This window comes from Malaclemys terrapin, chromosome 1 (genome assembly GCF_027887155.1).
Source record: "Malaclemys terrapin pileata isolate rMalTer1 chromosome 1, rMalTer1.hap1, whole genome shotgun sequence".
Taxonomy (NCBI): Eukaryota; Metazoa; Chordata; order Testudines; family Emydidae; genus Malaclemys; species Malaclemys terrapin.
Genome location: NC_071505.1, coordinates 87,200,328 through 87,214,520, shown reverse-complemented (window position 1 = coordinate 87,214,520; position 14,193 = coordinate 87,200,328). Strand labels below are relative to the sequence as shown.

The 14,193-nt window shown below is 46.5% G+C and overlaps 1 protein-coding gene across 1 annotated transcript in view; it reads left to right on the top strand.

Annotated features, from left to right (window-relative positions):
* The first annotated feature begins 693 nt into the window (after positions 1 to 693).
* AGBL3 (AGBL carboxypeptidase 3) overlaps positions 694 to 14,193 on the top strand; it is a 57,501-nt gene continuing 44,001 nt past the window's right edge. The window contains exons 1-4 of the mRNA XM_054016217.1: positions 694 to 780; positions 6,833 to 6,893; positions 8,739 to 8,921; positions 12,681 to 12,788. Of these exons, the coding sequence (XP_053872192.1) occupies positions 694 to 780; positions 6,833 to 6,893; positions 8,739 to 8,921; positions 12,681 to 12,788 (439 nt within the window). The remainder of the gene's footprint in view (positions 781 to 6,832; positions 6,894 to 8,738; positions 8,922 to 12,680; positions 12,789 to 14,193) is intronic.

Below are 14,193 nucleotides of genomic sequence, written 5' to 3'. Positions count from 1 at the left end.
AGCTAAATTCTGTTCAGCGCAGAGGCAAAAATGACTGTGCATCACCTTTACAGTTTGCTCCAGTTTCTGGAAGCAATCGGACTGTCCCTGCCATAAGTCAGAGCAGCCTAGGTCTGCTTTGTTGCAGTGCCCCTCTTAGGGCCAGCAGAATAGTTAGAGCACAGTATGCTGTGGCATATCTCCCTTCTACAACCACATCCCTTCCCTTTATCAAGGGGTCTGTGAAGAAAGTGCCCTAGAGAATTCTCTGACATGGAAATCTGCTGATGCCTACATTCCAGTTCCACCCTCTAGCCTTATCTCCATTGCTATCACAGCAGGAGCTGTGCTGGTATTAGCAACATTGGGAAATGTTTAGAGAAAAGGTTAATGTAAATACCATCCCAAATATCTTCCAGGAGATCTAGTTATAATCCATTCCGTTCTCTTTTCAAAACGGTTTCATTTTATGGCTTCCTCTAGTGTTTGTTTTAATCTTTCCTTGAATGCAGCTAGTGATGGCATTTTGACTACCTCTCTTGGTGGCATAATGCCTAATTGTCATTGTAAAGAAATATTTTCATAGAAGGCAGAGATTTCAGAAAGAATCCCACCCTTGCTGCCCTTTTATTTGTGTAGAAATCAGTTGTAGAAAAAGTATAAAAACAGTCATTTTGAAATTGTAATGTATTTCACAGTCTGCAGAACAATTTAATGTTCACATTTCTGAAGATTATGTCAGAAGATTCAGACAAGGATAAGCAGCTGATAAATCGCATAATAAGTGATGAATACAATTCGGTATGTCTCCCTTTGGCCTTCATCCTCTTGTATGTATCTGTTTGTTTATTTACAATGTAGCCGTCAATATAATATGATTTGCTTTCTATGCAAACTTTATGACATCTGATTCCAGTTCCCCACTTTAAAGAGGCCCTGTGATCTGGAAACCTAACCACTTTTTAAAAAAAAAGTTAAAAGTAATTTCAGGTACTACACCTTCCCCTGAGTTTCCCTGTTTCTTTGTGTAGGTTTATGACCACATTTTCCTATTTTGAAAATATTTTTCTCTCCACTATCCTGTTTAAACAGGAAAAACTTACCAGTGCAACTGAGTATACGCAGAGTGCTATCAAATGCACAAAGTAAAAATACAGTCCCAAGTCTGACAGCAAAATTTATGCAGGAATTGAGGTCTGCACAGGGATCTAATTGGTTTCTCAACTATTTTCCAATACAACATTCTTTTATATTACTTCCAAACTGCAAACATGTAGTGAAGTGATGTCATGGCATATCAATAAAACCGAGAGATATATGTGATGATGCTGATGGTAATTGCTTCCTCTTCTCCTCATCTCTGAGGGAGCCCAGAGGTTTGTCTTTTCCCTCTGCCTTATACTTTCCCATGCTTTTCTCAAACTTTTTCATAGGGTGAATTGAATCTTTGAGACATTGGCCTTGGTTACACTTGCAAGTTGCAGCGCTGTAAAGCCGCCCCCAGCGCTGTAACTCACTCCCCGTCCACACTGGCAAGGCATTTGCAGCGGTGTATGTCCGTGGTTGCAGCGCTGCATGTACTCCACCTCCCCGAGAGGAATAGTGAGTATTGCGCTGCTGCTGCAGCGCCAGTGTGGCCGCCAAATGCGCTGTGAATGGCCTCCAGAATTATTCGGCAGTATCCCACAATGCCTGTTCTAGCCATTCTGGTCATCAGTTCAAACTCTACTGCCATGGCTTCAGGTAACCAACCATGTGCTCCACCCTTTACATTCCCTGGGAATTTTAAAAATCACCTTCCTATTTGCTCAGCCCGGCGTGGTGTGGAGTGCTATCAGCGAATCTTTCCAGGTGACCATGCCTCCACGCGCCAAGCGAGCCCCAGCATGGAGTAATGGCGAGTTGCTGGACCTCATCAGTGTTTCGGGGGAGGAAGCTGTACAGTCCCAGCTGCGCTCCAGCCATAGAAATTACGATACCTTCGGGAAGGTATCAAAGAACAGGATGGAAGGGGGCCATGACCGGGACGCGCTGCAGTGCAGGATTAAAGTGAAGGAGCTGCGGAGTGCCTACCGCAAAGCCCGTGACGCAAACGGCAACTCGGGTGCTCCCCCTGCGACCTGCCGATTCTACAAAGAGCTGGATGCGATACTTGGGATTAACCCCACCTCCACTCTGAGCACCACCATGGACACTTCAGAGCCGGTGTGGGGGCGGGGGGGAGGAGGAAGAGGAGGAGCAGAAAAACGGGAGTGATGGTGGTGGGCCGGATGGAGACATCCCGGAATCCCTGGAGCCATGCAGCCAGGAGCTCTTCTCGAGCCAAGAGGAAGGTAGCCAGTCGCAGCGGCCGGTACTTGGTGGAGGACAAACAGAAGAGCAGGTTCCCGGTAAGCGGGTTTTTTTTTCGGGAATGAATTTTTTCGGTGCGGGCTCTTTGGGAGAGGAGGGTTAGGCATGCATGCCTAGATGCGGAATAGTGCATTGATGTGGTTTATCACATCGCGGTAATCGGCCTCGGTAATCTCCTCGAATGTCTCATGCAGAACATGTGCAATGCGCTTGCGCAGGTTTATCGGGAGAGCCACCGTGGTCCTTGTCCCAGCCAGACTAACGTGTCCGCGCCACTGTGCCGCGAGGGGCGGGGGGACCATTGCTGCACACAGGCAAGCTGCATATGGGCCAGGGCGGAAGCCGCATTGCAATAGAAGACCCTCCCTTGCTTCCCAGGTCACCCTCAGCAGCGAGATATCGTCCAGGACGAACTCCTGTGGAAAATGTTGGGACAGAAACCCAGAGGACAGTGCAGCCCTGAAACAATCAGTCCCCCTTACTCACCATTTTGAGGCTCCCGTGGGATATGTGTGCTCTGTTTCGGACGGGAAACTTATGCTATTGTGTAGACCCTGTGTGTTTTGTACTCCTTAAAGTGCGGGGGGAATCATTATTCTGTCTGGTATAAACAATGCTGCCTCTGTTAAATGTTGCATTTTGCCTATACAACTGCATCAACCTTGAGATCTCAGCCGTCGCCTGCTCAGAGACTGCAAAGACTCAGGAAGAGACCACAAAAAAGCAAAGAAGACATGCTGCAAGAAGTGCTGCAGCAATCTATTAAAGAGAATGAGAAAGCACAGAACTGGAGGGAGAGAGAAAGCAGGATCCGCCAGGAAAACGCAGCGCACTGGCGGCAAAGCACGGAGCACCAGCAGCAAAGCACGGATTGGCTCATAAGCATCCTGGAGCGCCAAGCAGACGCTATCCAGGAACTCGTAGCCATGCAGAAAGAGGACCAGTACCGCAAATGCAAATGCCACCCCCCCCACACAGCCCTTGTCCCAAAACTCTTTCCGTTGTGCCCCACTGTCACCTCCAACCCACTTTCCCCAACTTCCGTGTTCTTCACGCCACCCGCTGCCTCCAACACCAGTATCTTCACCACCCAACCCTGAATACCACAACCCTTTCCCTCTGCACTCAACCCCCGTCACCATGCAGTATAGCTATCCTGAAGTGCAGCACTCAATGCACAGCACACCAGACAGGACATGCACGAATCTGTGATTGTACCGTTCCCCACTCCACCCCCTTGTTTCTTTTCAATAAATGGATTTTTTTGGCTGTGAAAACATTCTTTATTATTGCATAAAGTAAAAGACTCCTTAGCCCAGAAAACAAACAGGCACTGAAAGTCTGCTTGTCTGCTTAGCAAACACTGATTCCTAAAGATTGGAACTACTGCACTTCACTCCCGTGCAGGGCACCAGATATTACTGCTGGTTTTCAGCCTCAAATTGCTCCCTCAAGGCATCCCTAATCCTTGCAGCCCCGTGCTGGGCCCCTGTAATAGCCCTGCTCTCTGGCTGTGCAAATTCAGCCTCCAGGTGTTGAACCTCAGAGGTCCATGCCTGAGTGAAGCTTTCACCCTTCCCTTCACAAATATTATGGAGGGCACAGCACACGGATATAACCGTGGGGATGCTGTTTTCGGCCAAGTCCAGCTTCCCATACAGAAATCGCCAGCGGGCCTTTAAACGGCCAAAGGCACACTCCACAGTCATTCGGCACCAGCTCAGCCTGTAGTTGAACCGTTCCTTGCTGCTGTCAAGGCTCCCTGTGTAGGGTTTCATGAGCCATGGCATTAACGGGTAAGCAGGATCTCCAAGGATCACAATGGGCATTTCAGCTTCCCCTACCGTGATCTTTCGCTCTGGGAAAAAAGTCCTGGCCTGCATCTTCCTGAACAGCCAAGTGTTCCGAAAGATGCGTGCGTCATGCACCTTTCCGGGCCAGCCTGTGTTAATGTCAATGAAATGCCTACGGTGATCCACAAGCGCCTGGAGAACCATAGAGAAATACCCCTTCCGATTAACATCGGAATCCTAGGTGGGGTGGTGCCAGAATAGGAATGTGCGTCCCATCTATCGCCCCTCCACAGTTAGGGAACCCCATTTGTGCAAAGCCATCCACTGTTTCCTGCACGTTACCCAGAGTCACGGTTCTTCTGAGTAGGATGCGATTAATGGCCTTGCAAACTTGCATCAACACGATTCCAATGGTCGACTTTCCCACTCCAAACTGGTTTGCGACCGACCGGTAGCTGTCTGGAGTTGCCAGCTTCCAGATTGCAATAGCCACCCGCTTCTCCACCGGCAGGGCAGCTCTCAATCTCGTGTCCTTGTGCCACAGGATGGGGGCGAGCTCCTCACACAACCCATGAAAGTGGCTTTTCTCATCCAAAAGTTCTGCAGCCACTGCTTGTCATCCCAGACTTCCATGATGATGTGATCCCACCACTCGGTGCTTGTTTCCTGAGCCCAAAAGCGGCGTTCCACGGTGCTGAGCATGTCCATGAATGCCACAAGCAATTTCGTGTCGTATGCATTACGCGGCTCGATAGCATCGTCAGACTCCTCACCCTCACTCTCACTGTCACTTTGGATCTTAAGGAATAGTTGGACAGCCAAACGTGATGTGCTGGCGAGACTCGTCAGCATACGCCTCAGCAGTTCGGGCTCCATTTCCCGCAGACAGATCGCACTGCACAGAAACTGTTGAAAGATGGCTTCAAAGGTGGACGGAAACGGAGGGATTTCTGGGATGCGAAGCGATGCATCACGGAGCGTTGGGACAGGACCCAGAATGCCCCGCACCTACGCCCCCTTCCCACAACCCAGGGCGCCAGAATGGGAAGAGGTGCTCTGTGGGATAGCTGCCGATAATGCACCGCTCCCAATAGCGCTGCAATTGCCGCAAATGTGGCCACGACAGTGCGCTGGGCAGCTGTCAGTGTGGACAGACTGCAGCACTTTCCCTACTCAGCTGCACGAAGTCAGGTTTAACTCACAGCGCTGTACATCTGCAAGTGTAGCCAAGGCCTGAGTCTTTCTCAGTTTCTTGTCTGCACTCCATCTTGTCTTTTTCACCACAGGCAGACACATGCAATAGCCAGTGAGTGGAATACTCTGCCCATATGGTGCTAGTTTCTCTGCAAACTCCATTTTGCCTTGTTTTGGGTGTCATCCCTTACCTGTTCCTTACAGATATCTTAAATGAAGGGCATGTTCACACTTATTAATTTCAATGAGGTTTTATCTCAGTCCATAGCAGGGTTTAACTCAGCCCATAACAATATTTAAAATATTAATGTAAATAGTGTCCACAAATAAATCGGAATTTCCTGCTGCAGTTTTGAAACAGTTTTGGAGTTAGAAATGTTCCATGGTATTTCAAGGAAGAAGGTGGGTTTTTTACATGAATGTGATATTAATGGTAGGGGTGTCATTCTGACTGCCCTAGAGACTAAGTACTGTATTAAGTGAAAATGTACAGGACAGGCAGCAGCAGCAGTTCATACTCCTTCATGCCTTGCCAGAGTGTTCCAACCTTGTCCTGGCAAAATCACCTTCAGGGTCAAGACAGTAATTTGCTCTCCATGGCTCTTTTAAACATTGGCCTCTCTACTGAAACTGGCAACAAAAATGCCAAGTGTGGAATTGGGAATTTTTGTGATATAGACACTTTTCAAACTCATTTTTCATAGACCTCTGAACAGCCATTAATAACAACAACTTTCAGTTACTTCTGCTATAACTGTAGCTTCAGATTGCTCAACAAAGAAAGAAGACTAAATATCCCTTTACCAATCCTCTGAGCCTTCTAGTCTCCTATAGTTTATCTGGCTGGTTGGAATTGGCGTCTGCTCTGTTCATATTTCCCGCAAAATATGTTCAGTCATGGTCATTTGTAAAGGTAATTGGCCAAATGGAAGGTGATCAATTATGCAGAGAGTGGTCAGTTCCTCATATTTGTAATGCTTGTTGAAACTCATTCCCTTAGTGCACTGTTTCCCAAACTTGGAACGCCGTTTGTGTAGGGAAAGCCCCTGGCAGGCCAGGCCAGTTTGTTTACCTGCCCCGTCCGCAGGTCCATAGTTCGCTGCTCCAGGCCAATGAGAGCTGCTGGAAGTGGCGCAGGCCGAGGGACATACTGGCCACCGCTTCCAGCAGCTTCCATTGACCTGGAGCAGCGAACCGTGGCCAGTGGGAGTCGTGATCGGCCGGACCTGCGGACGGGGCAGGTAAACAAACCGGCCCAGCCCGCCAGGGGCTTTCCCTACATAAGCGGCGTCCCAAGTTTGGGAAACACTGCCATAGTGGCATGTCCTCCTCTCCCCCACCACTGAAATGTTTGCATTATGATATAGTGTCTTCATAATAATAATGAACAAGTGAGTAATCTCACTGTTGAAAACCACATATCCTTCTAAAACATGTACCAGGACAGATACTATTGCTGCTTCCTTTTGGTTAAATAGAAACAAGAGGACCCTATCCTGTTGTCTTATTTTTAGGATGAAGATCCCTTTAACCCATTTGTGGCAGAAGATCTTGAGCAGTGTGCCATTTTCACAGGTTAGAACCTTTCCATTTATTCCCATACACTTTCACTGCAAGGTCACAAGGGAGGATGAGAAGGGATGTTAGTACTCATGCGAGTGACAAAAGAGCCAAGTGTAGTCGGAGCAAAAGCTATATATGCTTCCTCACGCAGTTGTTCAGCTAATGCACCTCAGCCATAATTTGCTGCATTTCTTTGATCAGAAACTATTGATCTTGCCAAATTGTGTGGTGGCTTCAGGATGTGAACATTTATCCACTAGGAATGAAAATGAGACAGCTAAACTAATTTCTTTTCCACATGCTCTAGACATAATCTAGATTTGAACCCAGGTTCCCAGAGATGAAAAGGCATTACCCCAGTCTCTATTTGTTGTGCTGACACAAAACAGACCCAGAGAAAGTAGTAAGCAAGGATAAACTGAACACTTTGAAAAGATAAAATTCCCTCTAGGGGTGCAACAAGAGAGGGGCCCATGAGCCCAGGACCTAGCTCACCCTTGGCCACAGGCGCTACAACAAATTCCTGTGAACAGGGCCGGCTCCAGGCACCAGCCCCCCAAGCATGTGCTTGGGGTGGCACCTGGAGGGGGGGTGGCGCTCACCCGGGGAGAGCAGGGCCCCGGCCGGGCTCTCCGCCCTCCTCCGGCGCCCCGGCCAGCCGGGAAGAGCGGGGCCACCCTCCCCCTGGTGCTCCGGCCGGCCGGGAAGAGGGGGGCCGCCCTCCCCCGGCGCTCTGGCCGGCTGGAGAGAGGGGGGCCTGGCTGGGCTCTCCGCCCTCCTCCCGGCGCTCCGGCAGGTCGGGGAGACTGGGGCCCCGGCCGGGCTTGCTGCCTTCCGCGCGGTGCTCCGGCCGGCCGCAGAGAGCGGGGCCGCGGCCGCGCTCGGTGCCCTCCCCAGCTGCGCACCCCGCCAGCGGGTGGGGGGGGGCGGCTGGAGGCTTTTTTGCCTGGGGCGGCAAAAAAGCCAGAGCCGGCCCTGCCTGTGAAAGTCCTCGCCAGACTGCCATTTCTCCTTCCAGAGTGGGCCCAGAAGTGGAAGAGATGGAGGAGGCAGCATGAGGAGATTGTGGCCTTGTTTTCGGAGTCTGTGGTATCCTGGAGGTGCTCCTGCCCCTGCTCTCGCCAGTTGCTGACAGCTTCATTCTCTGCTTCTTCCCTGGGTCCAAGTCTCGGATCCAGGTGAGAGAGACTGACCAGAACTCATCCACCTCCCTTCCCACCCCCAGCTTCCCATTTCCTAGAACCCTGGACTGCCATCTCCTCATGCTACTTCGTCCACCTTTTCCGGGCCCTCTCCAGAAGGAGAGATGGCAACTTAGTGAGGACATACATGTGCCATGCGGCAATATGAAGGTGAGGAACCCCATATACAGATGTGAACTTCTCAGAATGTGACCTCTGTTACTTAGCATGTGACCTTACCTGGGCCGTCCTCCTTAGGAAAATTCTGGTTGTGCCCCTGTTCCCCCTGCATTCAACACCCCTAACAATTATAACTAAGAGACTTGCTCCAGATTACATGAAACAAATCCTTCCCAACTCTATTAAAAGCTGCTAATACATATCTACAAAGGCTCAAATGAAAGGTCCTGGCTTGAAATATTTATCCTGTTTATTACTTATAGCAGAATGCTTGATGTATTTTGTGATAGATATAATCCACTGTCCATTTAACTCAGCTTTTTAAATTCAGGGTGATTTATAGCATGCAGCATTGATCCTTTTTTCAGTGGGATGACAGTAAATTCATGAAACCATTCTGGGATCCTGGAGTATCCATTAGTTTCGGACCAATTGGCTTTGCATGCTGTCACTTGAAGGACTGAAGAGACTAGTGTATTTTTTCATTTTCACATAGATTCCATTTGTGATCAGCTTTTCCCACGGACAAAACAGATTGTCTTGGCATATAACTCTGGGAGATGGGTACCCCGGCTTCGTGAGCCTCACAATCTTTATGGCATATCCCCTGCAGGCCACCTGAGCTTAATACGTTGGCCACACCAATGTGAGGTCATCAGGGACAGAATTGAGCACATTGGTAAGTCCTAAATATTGGTCATTAATAATACTAATACTTAACTCTTCATAATTTTTACAGATGAATCTTTATCAAAGCTATTGGGATACTATTAAGAACTTTCCTTGCCAGTCCCTGTGCTTTATTGATAAAATTCACTGTGGTTTGGGAGCAATCAATGGAGATCATGTGCTTTTCTGAGGTTAGATTGAACTGTCGATGGCCCTGATTCTCAACCATGTTTTTAATATATATTAACTGCAGGGGAAGAAAAGGAGTTAAATCAAAATCACATAATTTTTGGAAATTAGTACAGGAACTGGATCACTCAGAAGACTACTGGTAATGGGCATAATGGAGACTTTCACCTCTTGATTAATGGTTTAAAGGTGAACTTTGCAGCAAAACATGTTTAATGTCTTACTGTTCTCTAGGATCCCAAATTTGCTTGCCTTATCCATAGCAAAAAAGTTTTCTGCTCCCCCTTCCTTAGGGGAGGAAAAATCTGCAGCCCATATTATAGATATGTGACATCCCTTTTCATACAACTCCAGTTCTTGCCTTTGTCCTTGACCGAAGAAGAGGTGAGGACCTAATATTTCAAATATATAAACACTTTTTTTTATTTAAAATGTATAGATGAGCACCTCTGTATCTATATGCCTGGCCCATGGTATGATGGAGAAGGCATGATCCTTAGTTTGATACAGCACTTTCTTATATCGAGTGGACAGTTTTAACAAAGAGAATGAGTTGTGCAGTCTCCCATTATCAATAATGGAAGTTGTACGTCTGATTCTGTGGGCCTTATTTTGACACCTTTCATGTGACTGTGCAGATAGCTGTAACTGAAGCCTCTAGCCACTGCCTTACAAACTGTTTTATGGGCTGAGAACTCTAGTCATGTCATAAGCAAAGATCCAGAGTGTTAACAACAGTGACGTCTAAATTACCAGGAGTAGTATAGGAATGTAGAAAATAAGATTTACCAGAGAATAATACACCCCTCCCCCATACTTGTTTTTATTTCAAATTGTGAATGAGAATTATTGTAGGTACTAAAAGTGTGGTCCAAATTTATTGCCCTTTAATTTAATCAATTGACTACCCTGTTCTTTTATCCTAGGGTAGGATAAAAAGGAAGGACAGCTACACTTTCAATGTGTCCTTCATAATTTGAATAGTCCAGTCTTGCTGACTTTTCTTTACAAGTTAAATAATCCCAGCAAACAGTCATCGTGTATAAATTTCTCCATACTTTTAACAAGCTGTATTCATCTCTGGACCATGTGGATTTCCATTTTTCTTTCTGTAACACCTCTTGTCCTTTGAGTTAAGATAGTTACTTATATGTTGGTTTTGGTCAACAGCCACTGTGGACAGTAGACCTTCACTACCTATATTTTTTTCTCCTCTTTCCCTATGCACTCATCTTTTTTAAAGTAACCCACTGTGACACAGATGCCCATTTGTGGTTCACTCTTTGTGTCAGAAACTCTTGTCAGACTTGACACACTCACTACACCTAACACATTCTTGTCAGACTCTGTATCTAACAGGGGTTATGTAAGATATCATTGGAAAACAAATAACTCACTGATAATTCATATTCTTGTGTTATGTATGTACAAAGAGTTATGAATATATGCTAGAATTATGTTCTTAAAATGAGTTTGGAAAGCAATGCATAAGCACAGTCTGCCTTGGGCAAACGAATGTGTATTTGTTTGTCCGAGCTGCCTGGTCATCTGGCACAGACAATGAAGGTACATTTACATAAAAGGTAAACAAAGCCATCAACCTAGAGAGTAGGCAAGAGAGCCTCTTGTGGGGGTTTGAACATCAAGTGATAAGCAATTGAATCAACTGATTGTATGTGATATTGCTGTATTATAAAAGTGTATCGAGTAAGGTCTGTTATGATAACCAATAACACATTGGTCATTCATATAATTGTAAAATGTATGTGTTAACACTATGTGAGGAATTATGAATACTCACTGATATTATGCTTTAAAGTCTGTGACCCAACAAAAGGAGAAACAGATTTTCTCCTAGACAGGAGGGAAGGCAGCTACAGTAAAACCTGCTTTAGAGAGCACTTCTGAAAAAAGACCACATGTCACGAGCAATTACCTGCAGAGGCCACAGAACACCACCGTTCTCTAGTGTGCAAACGTTTGAAGAGAGACCACCTCTTACAAGTGATCACTTTTGCTAACTACCATGAGTGGTCGCTCTTGACAGGTTTTACTGTATCTACCTGTGTCTAATGAAATTAATCAAGATGTGACCAAAAACAATGGAAGCCCCATTTACATACCAATCAGCAGGGGGATGGGAAGCCCACAGGAAGGAAGAACAGCATGAGGTCATCCTGAATCTGGGGACAAAACAGTGAGTTTGGAAAGATATAAGGAGAGAAAAAAAGCCATCTTGGCATCCATCACTGAATAGACAGAAGGGGCCAGAATTATTGCAAGATGAGACAGATGAGTTCTTCAGCCAAGTGAGTTGAAGTCTGTGGGAACTGAATATATGTGAGAAACCCTGCTTAGCCAAAGATCTTTCACTTAGGAAGACAAGTGAAACCAGCGTTTGTACTTCTGTGGAAGGTTCTAACTGAGAGAAAACCAGCCCTGGCTGGAAAGAAAGAGATTGGTAAGAAATTTACCTTGAACCAAGGCTATAGCTTGTTGAGTGAAGTCTTGGTTCTGGTCAGCGCTAAAAAGTTGGCTTGACCCAGCTATATTTCTGAAAAATCCACACCCCTGAGTGAAGTAGTTAAGACGACCTAATCCACGGTGTAGACAGCACTAGGTCAATGGAAGAATTCTTCCATCAACCTAGTTTACACCTCTCAGGGAGGTGGATTACCTACGCCAATGGGAGAACCACTCCCATCGGCACAGGTAGTGTCTATACTGAAGTGCTACAGCGTTGTAGCTGCAGCACTGCAGCTGTTCTGCTGTAGCATTTCAAGTGTGTAGAAAGCCCTTAGCCACTAGAAAGCATATTTTACTTTTATTTGCTTGTAACCATTTTGTCTTCAACTCTTGAACTTGAACTCACTTAAAACCTCCCTTTTTGTTAATACATTTGTTTTACTTTTAATCTAAACCAATTTAGTGCTGGGTTTGAATTGAAGTAATTATTAACTCCACTTAAAGTAATAACCGGTGCTTTTGTTTCTTTAAAGGTGCAAAGAAACTTATTACTTCTCTGAGTTCCAAGAGAAGACTGGACATTACAGGGCAGATGGTTTGGGGGAAATTCAGGACTGGGAGTGTATTGGTATCACCCTATAAATAGTAACCAAGGCTGGTGGGGACAAGGGTGGGGGTGTTGTGTTGTAAGCAGGCTGCTTGGGTCAGAGTGCTGAACCACAGTTCCCCAGCACACACACACACGGAACTGTATGCTTATCTGTTGGTGTCTGGGCTCTGAGCCACAGCAGCAGAGCATTTAAGGCACCCCCGGTTACAGGTCAGGCAGTGACACAACTTCTTACTGGTCTGAATTGCAACCCATAACATGACATCCACTCAGATGATGTTTTTAAAGGCAAATTATCAAGGTAAAGAATGAGCTGATAAAACCCTTGTGTAAACCTAAGAAAAACTCTGATCTTCCAAAAGGCATGATACACTTATTCCTACCACAAACCATTTTGAAGTTGCTGCCTGGCAGCAGGGAGAAGATTCAAGGAGCAGCTTTCAGAGCCTTCATTTGTGGTGGACACCCTTTGTAGTTTAGTTCTCTCTGTCTCTTCTTTTTCAGACTGGATTCCCCGTGAGCCTGAGGCACTGTACCACCCAACGGGCCTGGAGCTCGAGCCACTGTACCAATACCCCGGAGAGGGCACAGTGGTTTATTCAGCAGATGAAGGTGGGAGCACACTGTGAAATGTTATTACCAGGTGCATGTAATTTTGGCACCCATTTTGATTGACTGGGTTTCTTTTATTTTGGGGGGGCCTGATTCATTGCCAATTTAAGTCAATAGGAGTCTCTCCCATGATTTTAATGAGTTTTGGATAAGCTCCTATATCTGAAGATATAGAAATGAATTAGAGCTCTCTCCCCATCCATAGATTCTGCTTATGTTAATAATAAGGATACGATTTAGTCACAGAGGTCAGGGAACTCACAGATTCTGTACCTTTACTGGACTTCCATGACTTTGGCTTCAGCTGTCAGCGGTGGAGGCGGAGCCAGGGCTGTGCATCCTGGACCCATGGCTTTGGCCGGAGCAGGGACTGTGTGTTCTCCTCGGAGCTGCAGCAGGATCTGTGGCTGTGCTTTTCCAACCCACGGCTTCAACCGGGGCTGCATGCCCCTGCTTCCTCTCGTGGCTTCAGCCGGGGCTGTGTGCCTGCCCTCCCAGCCCCCCTCTCCTTCAGCCGAAGCTGGGGCTGTGCACCCCGCCTCCGTCCCCTACTGCTGTAGCCAGAGCTGGTGCTGTGTGCCCACCCCTTGCGGCTTCGGCTGGGAGCAGAGCCACTGCTGTGTGCCCCCGTCCCACAGCTTTGGCAGGGTCTGGGGCCAGAGCTATGCCCCTTCGTGGCAGTGGGGCTGGGGCTGTCAGTTCCCCCCATTTAGATCCAGGTGACATTCCTTCCCCCGCAGCCCTTTCTCTCCTGCCACGTTATTTGTAAAAGTCACAGACAGGTCAGGGTTCCTGTGAATTTTTGTTTATTGCCCATGACCTGTCTGTGACTTTCACTAAAAATAACCGAGACAAAATCTTAACCTTTGTTATTAACAACCTTAAAAGTGCAGTTCAAGCAGTTTCTGAACATCAGTGGGAAATAGCCTGAAACTAGTTTGTTAATTAATCTCTCTCTAGTGATGTTTTCATAATATTTGAGCAAAGAGAGTATGAAAGTTCAAAAATGATTTTCTTCCATAATTGCAGGGATAAAACTGGAAGTACATGTTGGCAGGAGACTTTCAGTATCCTGTTTGCAACTTATCACTTATACTATGACCTTGTCAACTCTCTTAAGTTAAACAAAGTCAGGTTGGGAGACTATTTAACTACAGATCTCTAAAGGGATAGCTAATTGCTGCTGGCAGTGGTACTTTTGATTCATTTGGTGTTACTCTGTTTTCTGATTCTCTTCTGAACCACAATAGTGTTAGGGGAGCTCTGTTGCTGAAATCACCTTCTTTTGGATGTTATGTGAAACCAAGATCTCAACCAGTTGTAGTCATTAACCCCTGAATTCTTTATTGCTACATACAAACCATGTTACAAAGGGTGTATGGTTCTTGGGGATTAAGGTGTTAAA